Consider the following 14099-nt stretch of genomic DNA (forward strand, 5'->3'; position numbering starts at 1 on the left):
AAAACCGTTGGATGGGATGTTTGGAAGAATAGTATTTTGTAATCTCAGAAGATACGAGGCTTCACAAACATAGAAATTGGTGCCTAGTATGATTTCACACGGTGATTCTTGGTTTTGCTTTTTAAAAACAAAAATCAAGTCTCTAGACCCGATGATTAATAAAATTAGCTTTAAGCCAATATGGGGACCCTGGGGCCCTCCAGATATTGCTGGCCTAGACCAGGAACTCCAGGTCATCTCTGGCCATTGTAGTCCAACATTTTGAGCAGAGATGGGGAATCTGTGAGTGTTGCTGGAATACAATTCCCATCATCCCTGACCATTGGCTTTGCTATCTGAGGATTGATGGGATCTGGAATCCTTGAAACATCTGGAGGAAATGTTTTATCACACCATAGTGTTTGTAATGGCTAGATGGAACCCTCCCATGTTCAGGGTTATTCTCATCATCACTCCCATCTAATAGCAAATTCAGCTGGACTGGATTATAGTCAAAACAGGGCTGGCTGGGAAACAAGACATTAGTTTGCAAAAGTCCAAAAAAAAAATGGAGGTGGAGGACTCAAAAGCGTAGAGAAATGGCTCACCGACGACTGAGCGAGCTCAGTGGCCCACCAATCACTTAACAGGTAGAATATATACCCCTCTGGGTGTCGCAGAACTGAAAATCCCATCATCCTTGCTGGCCAGGGTTGATGGGAGTTGTCGCTCAGCAACTCTGGAAGAGCCAAAGGTTCCCCGCAACTAAGTTTTTATTCAGTTATTCCAAACTGCATGGAATACCGTATTTTTCGCTCTATAGGACACACTTTTCCACCCTCCAAAAATTAAGGGGAAATGTGTGTGTGTCCTATGGAGCAAATGCAGGGTCCTTGGCTTCAGCGATAGCAACGCGAAGCCTCGGCGCTCCGGAGGCTACACATTGCTTTCGCTGAAGCCTGGAGAGCGAGAGGGGTCGGTGCACACCGACCCCTCTCGCTCTCCAGGCTTCAGGGATAGCCGTCTGAAGCCTTTGGAGTACAGCGGGACCTCGCGCTGCGCTCCAAAGGCTTCGCAACCTTGCCGCCGCTCCTGGACCTGTTCTGGGGTCTGGGGAAGCTTGGGCTTCCCCAGCCCCGCAGCTAAAAACGAAGCCAAGACCGCGCGCAGCCTCTCCCGGCTGGAGATGTTGCGCGTGGCTAAAGAGGAAGCCAAGACAGCCAGCGGGATGGATCCCGCTCACTGTCTTGGCTTCTTTGCTCTTTGGGGCTGGGGGGGGGGAATCAAGAAAAAAACTAGATGCGCCTTATGGAGCAAAAAATACGGTATATATTCTGTTTGGGGTTGGGGAGAATGCATAAAACCTTGCCTAAGAGCATACAGCAGATTGTTGCCTCCATCCCCTTCTTATGGGTTTTCTAGATGCCTCACTTGGACGGCTTTGAAAGAAGATTGAATGAATTCAGGGAAGATCTCAATGGCTACTCACCCTGGTAGCTATGTTTCACCTCCTTTGCCAGAGGCAGTAAATGCTTCTGAATACCAGTGGCTGAGAACCACAGGTGGGAAGAGCTGCTAGATGGGGTGAGGTCCTGCTTGCGGGGCTTCTCCCAGTGGCCACCCAGATGTGTGCCATTGGGAACAAGGTGCTAGACAAGATGGGTCTCTGGGTGGGTGAACAAGTGTACATCCTAAGAATCATTCTAGTCCAGCGCCCTTCAATGCAGAAATCTCAACTAGATCATACATGACAGATGACCATCCAATCTCTGCTTAAAAACATCCAAGGAAGGAGAGTCCACCACATCTTATGGGAGTCTGTTCCACTGTCAAACAGCTCTTACTGTGATGTCCAGTCAGAATCTCTTTTCTTGTTATTTGAATCCACTAGTCCAGGTCCTAGACACACAATCTGAATGAATTAGTCAATTGTGTGGGGGTCTGGTTGTGGCAAGGGCATCTAATTTTTCTTGACCCACCCTCCCTCCCTCTGTGCAGTTGCTCTACCTCATGCCTGGTGTGCCAGCCCTTGAAAGCTTCCCCATGTGGAAATCCAGCCCCGTTTCAGTTCATTATAAGCAGGGAAAATAAAGTAAATATGTATACAAAACGGCCCAGCTAACTTTTTCTCAAAGTAGACCCAATGAAATTTGTTAATTTGACAGGTTAGTCTTGTCCTAGGAACCTTTCAGCGAAGCCTTATAAGCCAATGCTAGTCCTACTCGGAAGTAGACCCACTAAAGTTAATGCACATGACTAACTTGGGTCCGTTCATTTCAATGGGTCTCATCTGAGTAGGAGTTGGATGGATGCAGCCCACACCACTTCCTAACTTCTGAGTGTGCGGGGAGCCTACAACCCCTATGAGTCATTCCCACGATCTACTTTTTTCTCTCCTTCCCGGTTGCCTCCACTCCGCGTTACAGCGAGGGAGTCGTGGACTGAAAAGGTGGGCGACTTGGGGGGGGGGGTGTTCGTGCTCGCCGCCGCCGCGTGAAAGGCCAGCATCGTGCCAGCCTGCGCGCGTGAATCAGCTTTTGAGAGGAGGGGTTTTTCCAAGCACGAAAAGCCAGCTTTAAAAACGGGGTCTCGCTTCCTCCAAGGTCCTGCCACAAGCACGGATCAAGCATTTCAAAGGCGTGAGTCGTGACGGATATTTTCGATTTGCCAGCCGGGGGCGTGGAAGTCTCTTGCTTCCTTTTAAAATTTATTAGACTGAGCCGCTCAAGCTTTTTTCTTTTTTTAAGATAAATAAAGGGCGATCCGCTTGATTTTTGACGCCACTCTGCGTGAACACACATAAAAGGATCGCTTATTTTCGTCATTATTCCACAATGGGGTGAACAGTGCTTCAGTATGCACGGCGCTCCGTACCCTGAATCGTTTGGGTGTGCGCGTGTGCAAAGCTCCCACTTCCACAGCCACGTGCTGCGTTCAGCAGCGCTTACTCCCAAAGGTGGAAAGCGTGCGTAAAAGGATCGCCGCCTCGGATTCTTTTTTCCTTCCCCGCGCCGCCTCCAGCCATGCTTACCCACGCCTCGTGCCGGTGATTGGAAGGCGAGGCAGCCAGCAGCGGGTATATGCGAGAAGGGGGCGGATCGGTGCCTCCTGGAAGAGGAGGAGCTGTGCGGCAGTGGAGGGAAGGTCATACCGCTTTATAGAAAGAGGGGAGGAGAAAAGGAACCGCTCCAATTACCCGCTGTTTCTACTGAACCGGGCGGGGGGTAACGCTCTTGATCAACCCGTTCCGCCTTTGGCGCTTTTTCTGGATTTGCACTGCCACGCGCGGGCGCGCTTTCTTCTAATTCTTCAAAGCGTTGGAGCAGAGGGCGCCGCGGGGGGCGGGGGAGTGAGGCGTGGAGGTGAGAAAGGGAGCCGGGCGCGCGATTGGACACTCCGCGTTCTAAAGAGGCTGCTCGTTACTCAGCGTTCCGAAAGGCTCGGCCGAGCATTCCAATCCGCATCCGGCGCTTCTCTCCTCCTCCTCGCGCTCCGAAAGCTGCAACTGAACGTTCTAAGAACGCTCCACCTCGACGCGTTCTAAGAGGAGGCGCCGTTCTTTCTTTGCTGAGCGCGCGGTGGAAACAGCCTTTTATTATTTTTTTCCCCCTTCTCTTTTCGCCACCGCCCCCTCGCACGAGGAATCCGAGCAGCGGTCGTTGCAATTCCGTTTACTCCCCCCCCCCCGCTCCCTTTTCAGTTCCCCTTCCCTCCTCCTCCTCCTCCCCCCCTGAGCCTTTTCTTCCGCAGAGCCCAGCGGCCATGGAGGGAGTCGGCGCGCTGCTGGCCGGCTGCCCCACCGCCGGCCTGGCCGGGGGCCTGGGGGTGACTGTGTGCGCCGCTGCCGGCGGAGTCCTGCTGTACAAAATCGCCCGGAGGTAAGCCGTGCTTTATTTTAAATGCCTACATATCCCATGGAATTGCGATCGAGGCAGTAATACAAATGATAATGTAATATAAAAGATCCGCCGCGCGGATTAAGCTGCCTCCAGGAGGCGAGCATGCTTTGGGAGGCCCAGCCAGGCAAACTGGGCGGGGTTGCCGCCTTAAGCCTTCGGAAGGGGAGCGACCATGCTTGAGACTCGCCTCCCTTCGATTTGAACTGCCGGGATCTTCCTGCGGGAGGGCGAGTTTTTCCTCCCGCCTCTTTGCTTCTCTTGTTTCTTTTTGGGAGAGAGGAATATTTTTTTAAATGTCCGGGCTTTTTTCGGGGAGCGGGGGTGAAGTCCCGCCCCCTTCCGGAGTCAGGAACCGCTTGTAGAGAAGCGTGCCATCCGAACGGGTTTCAATGAATGTCGAGTTAGCTTTATTAAAAAAACGACGACAAAAGTTTTACAGGGATGAAAGGCGAAAGCTGTCTTTTAATTGAGGCGGAACTGACAACCTACCTATCTCAGTGTTGTCAGCACGGACTGGCGGGTGCTTCTCCACGCCCTACCTGGAGGCTCCGTTGGGGATTTAACGTGGGATCTTCTGCGTGCAAGGCAGATTCTAGTCTTCATGGAGCTGCATAAAAGCTGCCTTGAGTCAGACCTTTTGTCCGTCTCGCTCAGTATTCTTCTACTGTGATTCCGAGCAGCTTTCTAGGGTTTCAGCCCTTCCTAGCCATACTGATTGTACTGTATATTAAAATTTACACGGACCCGTGTTGCTCAGTGGATTTGAACCGGAGTTATGAACGGATAAGCATATAAGGAGCGGTTTTGTTACTGAGGTTGTGATATAGGGAATCCTGCCCAAATATTGGTGGTTGTGCACAAGAAGTGACCTTACAGTATCCCTGTTCTCTCAGCTTTGTTCCATATCCAGTACAGTGTTAGAAACTCTCATATACAAGCTTGGATGTGCATCTTGAAAGCCTGCTTAAAAGTTGGGTCTAATCCAGCCGTCTGTGGTCCTTGCGATGCTTGGGACTACAACTCACATCATCCCAGCCTGTTGGCAATGCTGGCTGAGGCTGGAGGCAGTTGTGGAAACTCAGATATATAAGCTAATCGCCAAATAGCACCTTAAACTTGGGTTGTGGTCACCACAATGGAATGTCTGGGCATCTTTTTCAAGTGAATTGTTATTATTTATTAATTTCATTTCTATGCCACTTTATATCTTTAAAAAAATCTCAAGGTGGATTACAACACATTAAAACATCAAATCAAACAATCCAAACTAAAACAAATTCAAGCTTTAAGGAAAATATTTCAGATCCTTCTCCAGGTGACATTTTGCTTTCCCCATATTTACTTACCTACATAATTTTTAGAGCTGTTGCATAGCAGCAGGACTCTAGGAAGCCAGTGTGGTGTAGTGGTTAGAGTGTCAGACTAGGACCTGGGAGATCAGGTTCAAATCCCTCCTCAGTCATGAAGCTCGCTGGGTGACCTTGGGCCAGTCATAGGCTCTTAACCTACCTCACAGGGTTGATTTCTAACACTGGAGGGTGTCGGGTTGGCGAAAGCCCGGCCCAACCATTGGATGCTTTGGGTAACATTTTGCTTCTGTGGATCACTGTGGACATAAGACTACCCAGGTGGACACAAGCTTGCTTATCCCATAAGGACTTTGATTCTCAAACTGTGTGCCTTGAGAAAGAAGTTGATGAGTCTGAAATGAGTAATATGCCCTTGAAAGTTTCCTAAAGAACTTCATGTTATGGGGTGACATACAAATGTTGTAAATAAATAAAACAGTCTAGAGAGTGGCCTGCTTTGAACTCCAGTGAAAGCTGACTTGGTAATTCTGCTGTTTCTGAACTAGGTAGGCGTCAGTCAGTCACTCCCAGTTGCAGAGCCATGGCAAAGTGACCTTGCTGTCAAGGGTTGTGTTTCTGTATGAGTTGCTGTTCTGGGCTTGCCTCCTTCCAGTCCTAGAATCCCAAGGTGAGCAATGTATACAGAAGCATGGGGTGGTAGGAGGAAAGTACAGTGGTACCTCAGGTTACATACGCTTCAGGTTACAGACTCCGCTAACCCAGAAATACTGCTTCAGGTTAAGAACTTTGCTTCAGGATGAGAACAGAAATTGTGCTCCGACGGCGCGGCAGCAGCAGGAGGCCCCATTAGCTAAAGTGGTGCTTCAGGTTAAGAACAGTTTCAGGTTAAGTACGGACCTCCAGAACGAATTAAGTACTTAACCTGAGGTACCACTGTAGAACACTTTCTCTCACACACACCCGTAATAAAGATGTGGTGTAAGATTGAAATGTGCTTTCCAGTTATAATAGTTCCTTTGTTGCCAGAGGTTTAGGAAGAGTAAGATGTTCTCAATGGAAGTCAGGTTTGGTTTTTATAGATTGTAGAGTTGGAAGGTGTACCCCAAGGTTCATCTAGGTCAGCCCCTAGCAATGCAAAAATCACAGCTAAAGAATCTATCCAACCCCTGTTTAAAAGCCTCCATTGAAGGAGAGTCCACCACGTTCCAAGGGAGTCTCTTCCACTGGTTTGCATTCTCTCTGTGTAAAGGCAAAGGGACCCCTGACCATTAGGTCCAGTCGTGGCCGACTCTGGGGTTGCGGTGCTCATCTTGCTTTATTGGCCGAGGGAGCCGGCGTACAGCTTCCGGGTCATGTGGCCAGCATGACTGAGCCGCTTCTGGCGAACCAGAACAGTGCACGGAAACGCCGTTTACCTTCCCGCCGGAGCGGTACCTATTTATCTACTTGCACTTTGACGTGCTTTTGAACTGCTAGGTTGGCAGGAGCAGGGACCGAGCAACGGGAGCTCACCCCGTTGCGGGGATTCGAACCGCCAACCTTCTGATCAGCAAGTCCTAGGCTCTGTGGTTTAACCCACAGTGCCACCCGCGTCCCTTCTCTCTCTGTGTGGAAACACATTATTGAAAGCTACGTCCTCTGCTGTTGCATGTTTCTGTAGGCTGAGCCTAGTCCATGCCAGGGAATCGTTGGCCCGCGTCCTCAGATCCAGAGAGAGAGCAAAAGAAAGCACCAGGAAAGATCCTTCTTTGGAGAAAAGCAGTTTATTCTCTGAGCTCAGAGACAGCCAGCAGAATAATTTCTGGAAGACTGGCTGCCCAGAAATACGCCTCTGCAGACTTTCTTATACCTTGAGAAAGCTCTCTCCCTCCTCCCCCAAACGCCCTCCAGAAACTTCCCCAATCAACTGGAAAGTTTTCAACTTATTTTTTAAAATAGCATGGCATGTCTATATTGCTACTAAGCAGCCCTCCCTACTTTCCCTATACGTGTCTTTCTTAGCGTCCTGCATCCCCTCCTCCCGTCTCCTTCGTATGTGTCTTTCTTATCTTGCATTCCTAAAGTAGGAAAGCGAGGGGCCCTTTCTGCAGGTCTGGCTATTTCTAGCTTACAGTCTCCTTCATATGTGTCTTTCTTACCTTGCATTCCTAAAGTAGGAAAGCGAGGGGCCCTTTCTGCAGGTCTGGCTATTTCTAGCTCAGAAATTGACTTAGATTCAAGGTACAGAGAATATAGAAGATCCTTCTTAGGTACAAGGTACAAGGTATAGAAAGCAACCCTTCCCTCTCCCTTCATTTCTAATTGAATAAAGTGCCCCCTGAGAACAGTTTGGGTCTGTGCATTTTAAAAATTTTATTGTTGCGAACCTGTGTTGGTCCTGTGCTAATTCAGCTGTCATTGCTTCCCATGGTGGAGGTGTCAGGACTCGAGGAAGCTAGTCAATCATAAGATAATAATTATTTCCTCACGTTCCCAAGGGCCATATTCCCTTCTGAGGGCCGCATCCTAGTATGGGTGGGGCTAGAGGCAAAAGTGGGCAGGGCAGCTGATGTAGTTTCCTCCCGTTTCATCCAGTGGGCTTGTTTCTCTAAACACACCTTTCCCGATCCTCCATCCAGGCAGGCAAAATCAGAGTTCAAGGCCACATTCCAGCCAGGCAAGAACGCTCAAGGAGGGTGCAGAGCAAGGCTCATGAGGATTCTTGACTTTGGAGAGGGGGGTTCTGAGGACCAGATCATGCCACCTAGAGGGCCACCCTTTGCATACATGATAGATTACAAGCTTTACAACAGCCCTGTAAGGTGGGATGGTAGCATAGGTAGGTTGGAGGCTGAAAGGGAGAGCGGTGACTTTGAATGAGGTTCCCCTTCTGTCTACTCAAAAGGAGGTCCATTGATTGTTAGTCATGATGGCTGGGCTGTGCCTCCACAGTCGGGGTAATAATGTTTTTGAATGCCAGCTGCTGGAAACTGGAGGGGAGAGGGCTTTTGTGCTAGGGTCCTGCTTTTGCTGGTTTCTCACAGGCATCTGGTAGGCCGCTGTGAGAACATGATGCTGGACTAGCCACCAACCTGGGCTCAGAATGGAAATTTCAAAAAATTCTAGCAAAGCAGAGCTTATTTTGTTTTCAGTCTGAAGCAGATGCTGCAGGTGAGCATTAACATTCCTGTTGGTTGACTAGGAGAATGATTAGAGGAGGCAGGCAAAAAACACACAAGTGAATGGTTTTTTTCATCAATTGCAGGCAAAGGATCAGCCTTGAGAATGTCTCTCTGGTGGAATGTGAGGAATGCCTTTCGTTTGGGGAGGAGGTCTTGTACAGCCGCTTTTCTCCATCTTCCTCCAGGGGTCATGATGACCGGACACGGCCTGAGCAGAATTTAGGAAGAACATTTTAAAATGTCCACTGCCCCTTTTTTGTGGCAAGTTAATGACTGCTTTCTTGCACTGCAACAGTGGCCCCCAAAGTTTTAATTCTTAAAATGCACCCCACCCCCGTTTTTTTTTTTTAAAAAAACACCACTTCTGGAATCATGTTACTGTTGCCTCTTAAATCTGGGAAAATATTTTTTTTATATAAGATATTTATTAAGATTTTAAAAAAAATATTACATTACAAAATGAAAAAAAAATACAAAATAAAAATGATTAAAAACCACTCCATTTTTCTGTTACTTATTTTCCTTAGCTTGTTTCCCGGACCTCCTCATACCTCCCTTTTTTGTATTCCAGTTCAATTTGTTGGCTCAGCAAATCCTTACCCTCTTTGTTTATCCTAATCTTTGGTCTTAAAAATAATAACATTAGATTTTTCCCTATTAACAACCCATTTTTCATATTCCCTTAAAGCATTACAGCTGGAAACCACTTAATTTCTATCCAACATCATTCTAACATTCATTAATTTTACAATATTTCTGTAGATAGTCTTTAAATTTCTTCCAGTCTTCTTCCACCGACTCTTCTCCCTGGTCTTGGATTAAATCTGGAAAAATAGGTTTCCGTGTATTTCTCCATGAATCGTTATTTTGGACACGCAGAGGTGCAGTGGATGCTCTCCGCTGAGTGTAGCTGATTCTGGCAAGGAAAGGTTACCCTCCTAACAGCCTTTTCAGATAGGCTAAGTGACAGCCTGATTTGTCCAAGGACCCCCATTGAGCTTCATGGCTGTGCAGTGTATTTCCCTTATCCAGGATATGTCTGACCTTGTTACTCATCATCTACGCTGCCTGCAAGTTAGTAGGGTTTTCGTTGAGCTTCTGTGTTCTGGCCCTTAAAGTTTGGCTCCCTGCTTGAGCTTTGTGGCCCAGGAATCAGGCCCAACCTTCGTAGTTTTGAGTAACTTTGGAATGCCGTTTGTGGGGCAAGCAGCTTTCCCCAGATAAGAGTTTAATGTGTCTTTTATCAGCGCCTTTGCCTTTCTGCAGAGTGTCCTTGAATTGTGATAAAACTCATTGCTTTTCTGGTTATAAAAATGGGTGTAGCTCTCTGGCTTTTGCATGACTGGAATATAAGCTTACTTTGCAACGGGAAGAGTCGCATCCCTTAACTGCTCACCTCTGCCTCTGGCATGTGGCCCCCAGAAGGTTACTAACAAGGGAATGTGGCCCTCAGGCTGGAAAAAAGTTCCCCCTTCCTTGTTCTAAGATATGTGGTTCGCTGGGGGTTCATTGCACGTGGGGAGGGGGTGCTGACTTCAGCTTCAAAGAATAATAATGTGAGGCATCTGTCTATCAATGGCTATTGCTTATATTGATGAAACAGATCCTCCATATACAAAGGCAGCATACCTCAGAACCCCATGTGCTGGTAACAGATGCAGGAGCGTAGCAAACGTTATGCAGTGCTCCTGAATTTCTTGCCCTCTCCTGGACACCATGCTTGAGCAGACAGATTTGCAGGGCCTGTGATTTGCCTGATAATCTCCATCTTGTTCAGACCAGCCACCCCCTTCTGCGTTTTCTTGATCTAAAACAGCATTGTTTTTGTTCTTAATGCGTCTGTGGCCCCAGATAGAGTAGGATCACGGAAATGGTGCCACGAGATTATCGCTTCTTCGTCTGAGAAAGGCACAAGCTGATGAAATCTCCACGCTTCTCCCAGTTTGCCTGAAATGAAAGGATTGCCATACACCCTTCATTTGAGGAAGCAGAAGGCACAAGAGAGCTGAGTAGGGGCATCTGGAGCCAGAATGGCTGATAAGGCTTGACCTCCGTGGAAACTCTTGATTGGGCCTGTTTGTTGCTTTCTGCTATTTATGAGGAAGAAAAGCCATCTCCCGGACAGCTTTCATGTAGAATCCAGTAAGATTGGCTACCGCTGTCCTGGATTTTGCTGTTGTGGTGCCTTCTAGATGTTGTCAGACTCCTTTGCATCAGCCCTGAGCAGTGTTAGAAACTCAGATATATAAGCTAGGCACCAAGTGGCTTCTTAAACCAGGGTTACAGTCAACCAAAATGGAACACCTAGTTGTCCTTTTTGGGCTAGACTGCTCAAAGGTCATTTTTTCCCCATGCGACTTTGGGGTTCCTGAAATTCATTCTGACTGTGCAGATAAAATATAATGGCTAGAATTCCACAGGATGTGTCTGAAAATGGTCATGCTGCAAGGATCCCCAGGCATGTACCTCCAGGTGGGGGAGACATCAAGTTCCATCCTGGCACCCGGGCACCTGGTAGCCAGGTGCAAAGTGTGCTGGGTGAATTTAGATTGCCGGCCCTGACCATTATCCATTCTGGCTGGAGCTGATGAGCATTGGAGTCCAGCAGTATATAGTGGTACCTCGGGTTAAGAACTTAATTCGTTCTGGAGGTCCGTTCTTAACCTGAAATTGTTCTTAACCTGAGGTACCACTTTAGCTAATGGGACCTCCTGCTGCCGCCGCACGATTTCTGTTCTCATCCTGAAGCAAAGTTCTTAACCCGAGGTACTGTTTCTGAGTTAGCGGAGTCTGTAACCTGAAGCATCTATAACCCGAGGTACCATGAATATATAATATTCATTAAGTGCCCTAAGGTCCCAATTTAAACACAGTGTTAAAAACAGTTAAAAACAACCTGCTATTGCAAAAATAAGGTGGGTCCTAAAAGTGGACATCACGAGTGTCAAAAGCTCAGGGTTAAGAGGTGTGAATTTATACACATATACATACACTGTTTAGCCCTTCTTAAAATAAGTTTTTAAAATAGTTCAAGTAAATTAAGTTGATTATTGTTACTGATGCTAAAATGTGCCCCCTTCTGATAGATTGGTTGTCAGGTTTTAAAGAAAAGTTAAGAGAGCGAGTGTGCCCCCCCCACACACACAGGTGTTCTCTCCTTTGAGTCTCAGGGAGAGGAGGAAGAATACCTCTTCTAAAACAATGTCGCCTGTGGCAAAAAGGGATCTGTTATTTGTGATTCCTGCAATGCTGGGAGTTGGGACTAGATGACCCTTGGGATCCCTCCCAACTCCACAATTCTGTGCGCCCTAATGAAAATAGTTTGTTAATTAATTCCAAGAAAGAAGGGTCTGTGTGACCTCCAAGCCTGCTGGTTGAGGACATGAGACCAGGCAGGAGGTATGCTTGGCTTGCATTGCAGCAGATGGATGTCCCAAGCGTTCCTTTGGCCCCTGTTTGCATCAGCTGGGCCTTTGTGCTCTGTGGTGCTTCCGACAGCTGTAGTTCAAAGGAGCCCTTGTGCTGAAGTCATGTGGAAACAGATGGTGGAGAGGTGTGTTGGGTAAGGGGAGCGGAATTCCCATCTTGGGCAGCTGTGCATGGCGGAATTTGAAGTCTTGTTTTGCCTGGAGCAATACCTGGCACTATATTATTGCTACTACTGTTGTTGTATTTATTTATATCCTGCTTTCCACCCAGATCGGGACTCAAGGTGACTAACACAGAATAAAACAACATGGAGCTGATGATGATGATGATGATAATAATAATAATAATTAATTAATTAATTAATTAATTAATTCTGCACCGCCCTTCATCTGAGGATCACAGGGTGCTTTACAATGTAAAAACACAAAAATATATAACGTAGTAACAAACAATACCATCCCATCCTGCACACACAGTTTAAAAGGCCATAGACTGTTTAATTAGCCAAAGGCCTAGGAGAAAAAGGAATGTTTTTGCCTGGCGGCTAAAGAAACGTAGCAAAGATGCCTTGGGGAATACCTTGGCCGCTGACACACTTTGGGTGGGAGCAACTAGATGGCAGCTTTTTAGAAAATGTAATACACTTTAAACACAAGATTATGAACTGACCTGGACCTTGCAATTATAATCTGAAGCTCCTCCTCATGAGAGGTCAAAATAGAAAGCTAGAAGCATATAAAAGATAAAAGTAATTGATCTCTAATAAAATTTTAAAAATATATAAAGAAAACAAATCTATTAAAGTACAATTAAAACAGCACAGCACTATTAAAAGCCCTTTCCTTAAAAACCAGTCAATTCCCAAAGGCCTTTCGGAATGAGACAGTCTTCACCTGCCAGTCGAAGGACAACAAGGAGGGAGCCAGTCAAGCTTCTTTAGGAAGGGAGTTCCAGAGTCTGGGAGCAGCCACCGAGAAGGCCCTTTTTCACATCAACACCAAGTCTGCACATAAGGGTGGTGGCACTGAAGATCACACAGCCCAGGCAGGTTCATATGGGAGAATATGGCCGTCCTAATAGACTGGGCCTAAACTGTGTTGGGCTTTATAAGTCATGAGCAGCACTTTGCGTTTATAGAGAGGAAAGCTGTGCTCATGGAATAACTTAACTGGCATTTGGGTCACCCATAATTTTTATTTTTATTTTGCACAGCTTGTCTCTGCATATGCACAGACCCAAATACAAAACACATGCCCCCTACTTAAATGGGGGGGGGGAGGTAGCTTTCATTCCAGGTCAGGTCTTTGATGGTTAGTTGGTCGTCAGTGGTAGAGTATCTCCTTTGCATGCAAAAAGTCCCCAGGTTCATACCTTGGCGTCTTCAGGTAGGCATGGTGAAATCCTTGGGAGTTGCTGCCAGTCAGTGCAGACAGTACAGAGCTTGTCTAATTCAATGTAATACAATTTCTTGTGCTCCTGTCTGAGATGGCTTGTTCACATGAACAAGTCACCCACTTCTGTAGCTGCTGTGAAATAAAAGACCTTTATCATTATTATATACACACACAAGCTAGGCTTCTAAGCGCACTTTTCAAGCACCATGGCACCATGGCCCAAAGTTTAATAAAAGAAATCCCATTAAAACATGAAAATATAAATGCACCTAATTAAAACGAACACTAAAACAGTCCCATCGAAAATATAAACACTCACAGTTAAGATATGCAATTTAAAAAATCCATTATAATATATAACAATCCAAGGTAAAATTATGCAGTAGAAAAGTCATTTTGAAACAACACAGCAATTAAAACAGGTTGAGTGAGCAAGGGGATGTCTGTGTGAACAAGTCTGTCTTCAAAAGCCTGTTCTTAGACTTTTGCTTATCTTTTTTTAAAAAAAAACAAAGCAAATGACTCTCCCTCTGTCCAAAAGGGTTAAGCCCAAACAGCTGCTCATTTTGATGGCAAGTGTTTCATTCCAGTGCATAGACAGGCAATCCTTTTCTATTGAAGTTCTGCTTTTCACTTGTGGCTCTGCACATTTAATGTTTACAGCTGCCCCGTTAAGCTCTCTGGCTTTGGGCAGCAAATTCTTCCCTTCCCAGAAAAATATGATGGGGAAATCCCAGCCATGGGCCCAGGCCTCCCTGGATTGGACATCTCCGGCTTTTCCATTTTCAGGGTCTCCATCTTTTCTTTTTTGGCGGGAAAGGGGGAAATTTGGTCTGTTGCCTGGTAAAGAGAGGTGGGAGGATCTTGTGGTTGCAGTACTGTCCCGAATTGCTTCCAGGTCAACCTGCAAGCGTTTCTGGGGGTATG

General features: G+C 46.7%; 1 protein-coding gene across 2 annotated transcripts in view; it reads left to right on the forward strand.

Moving 5' to 3' along the window:
• Positions 1-2891: 2891 nt before the first annotated feature.
• Positions 2892-14099, forward strand: part of TMEM201 (transmembrane protein 201) — a 50475-nt gene continuing 39267 nt past the window's right edge. The window contains exon 1 of one of the 2 annotated variants that reach the window (XM_081201532.1): positions 2892-3857. In XM_081201532.1, the coding sequence (XP_081057658.1) occupies positions 3742-3857 (116 nt within the window). In that variant the 5' untranslated portion in view covers positions 2892-3741. Of the gene's footprint in view, positions 3858-10200; positions 10492-14099 lie in introns of those variants that run through there. The other variant, XM_081201533.1, reaches the window with a different exon arrangement.

This window comes from Podarcis bocagei (assembly GCF_964188305.1).
Source record: "Podarcis bocagei genome assembly, chromosome: 7".
Taxonomy (NCBI): Eukaryota; Metazoa; Chordata; class Lepidosauria; order Squamata; family Lacertidae; genus Podarcis; species Podarcis bocagei.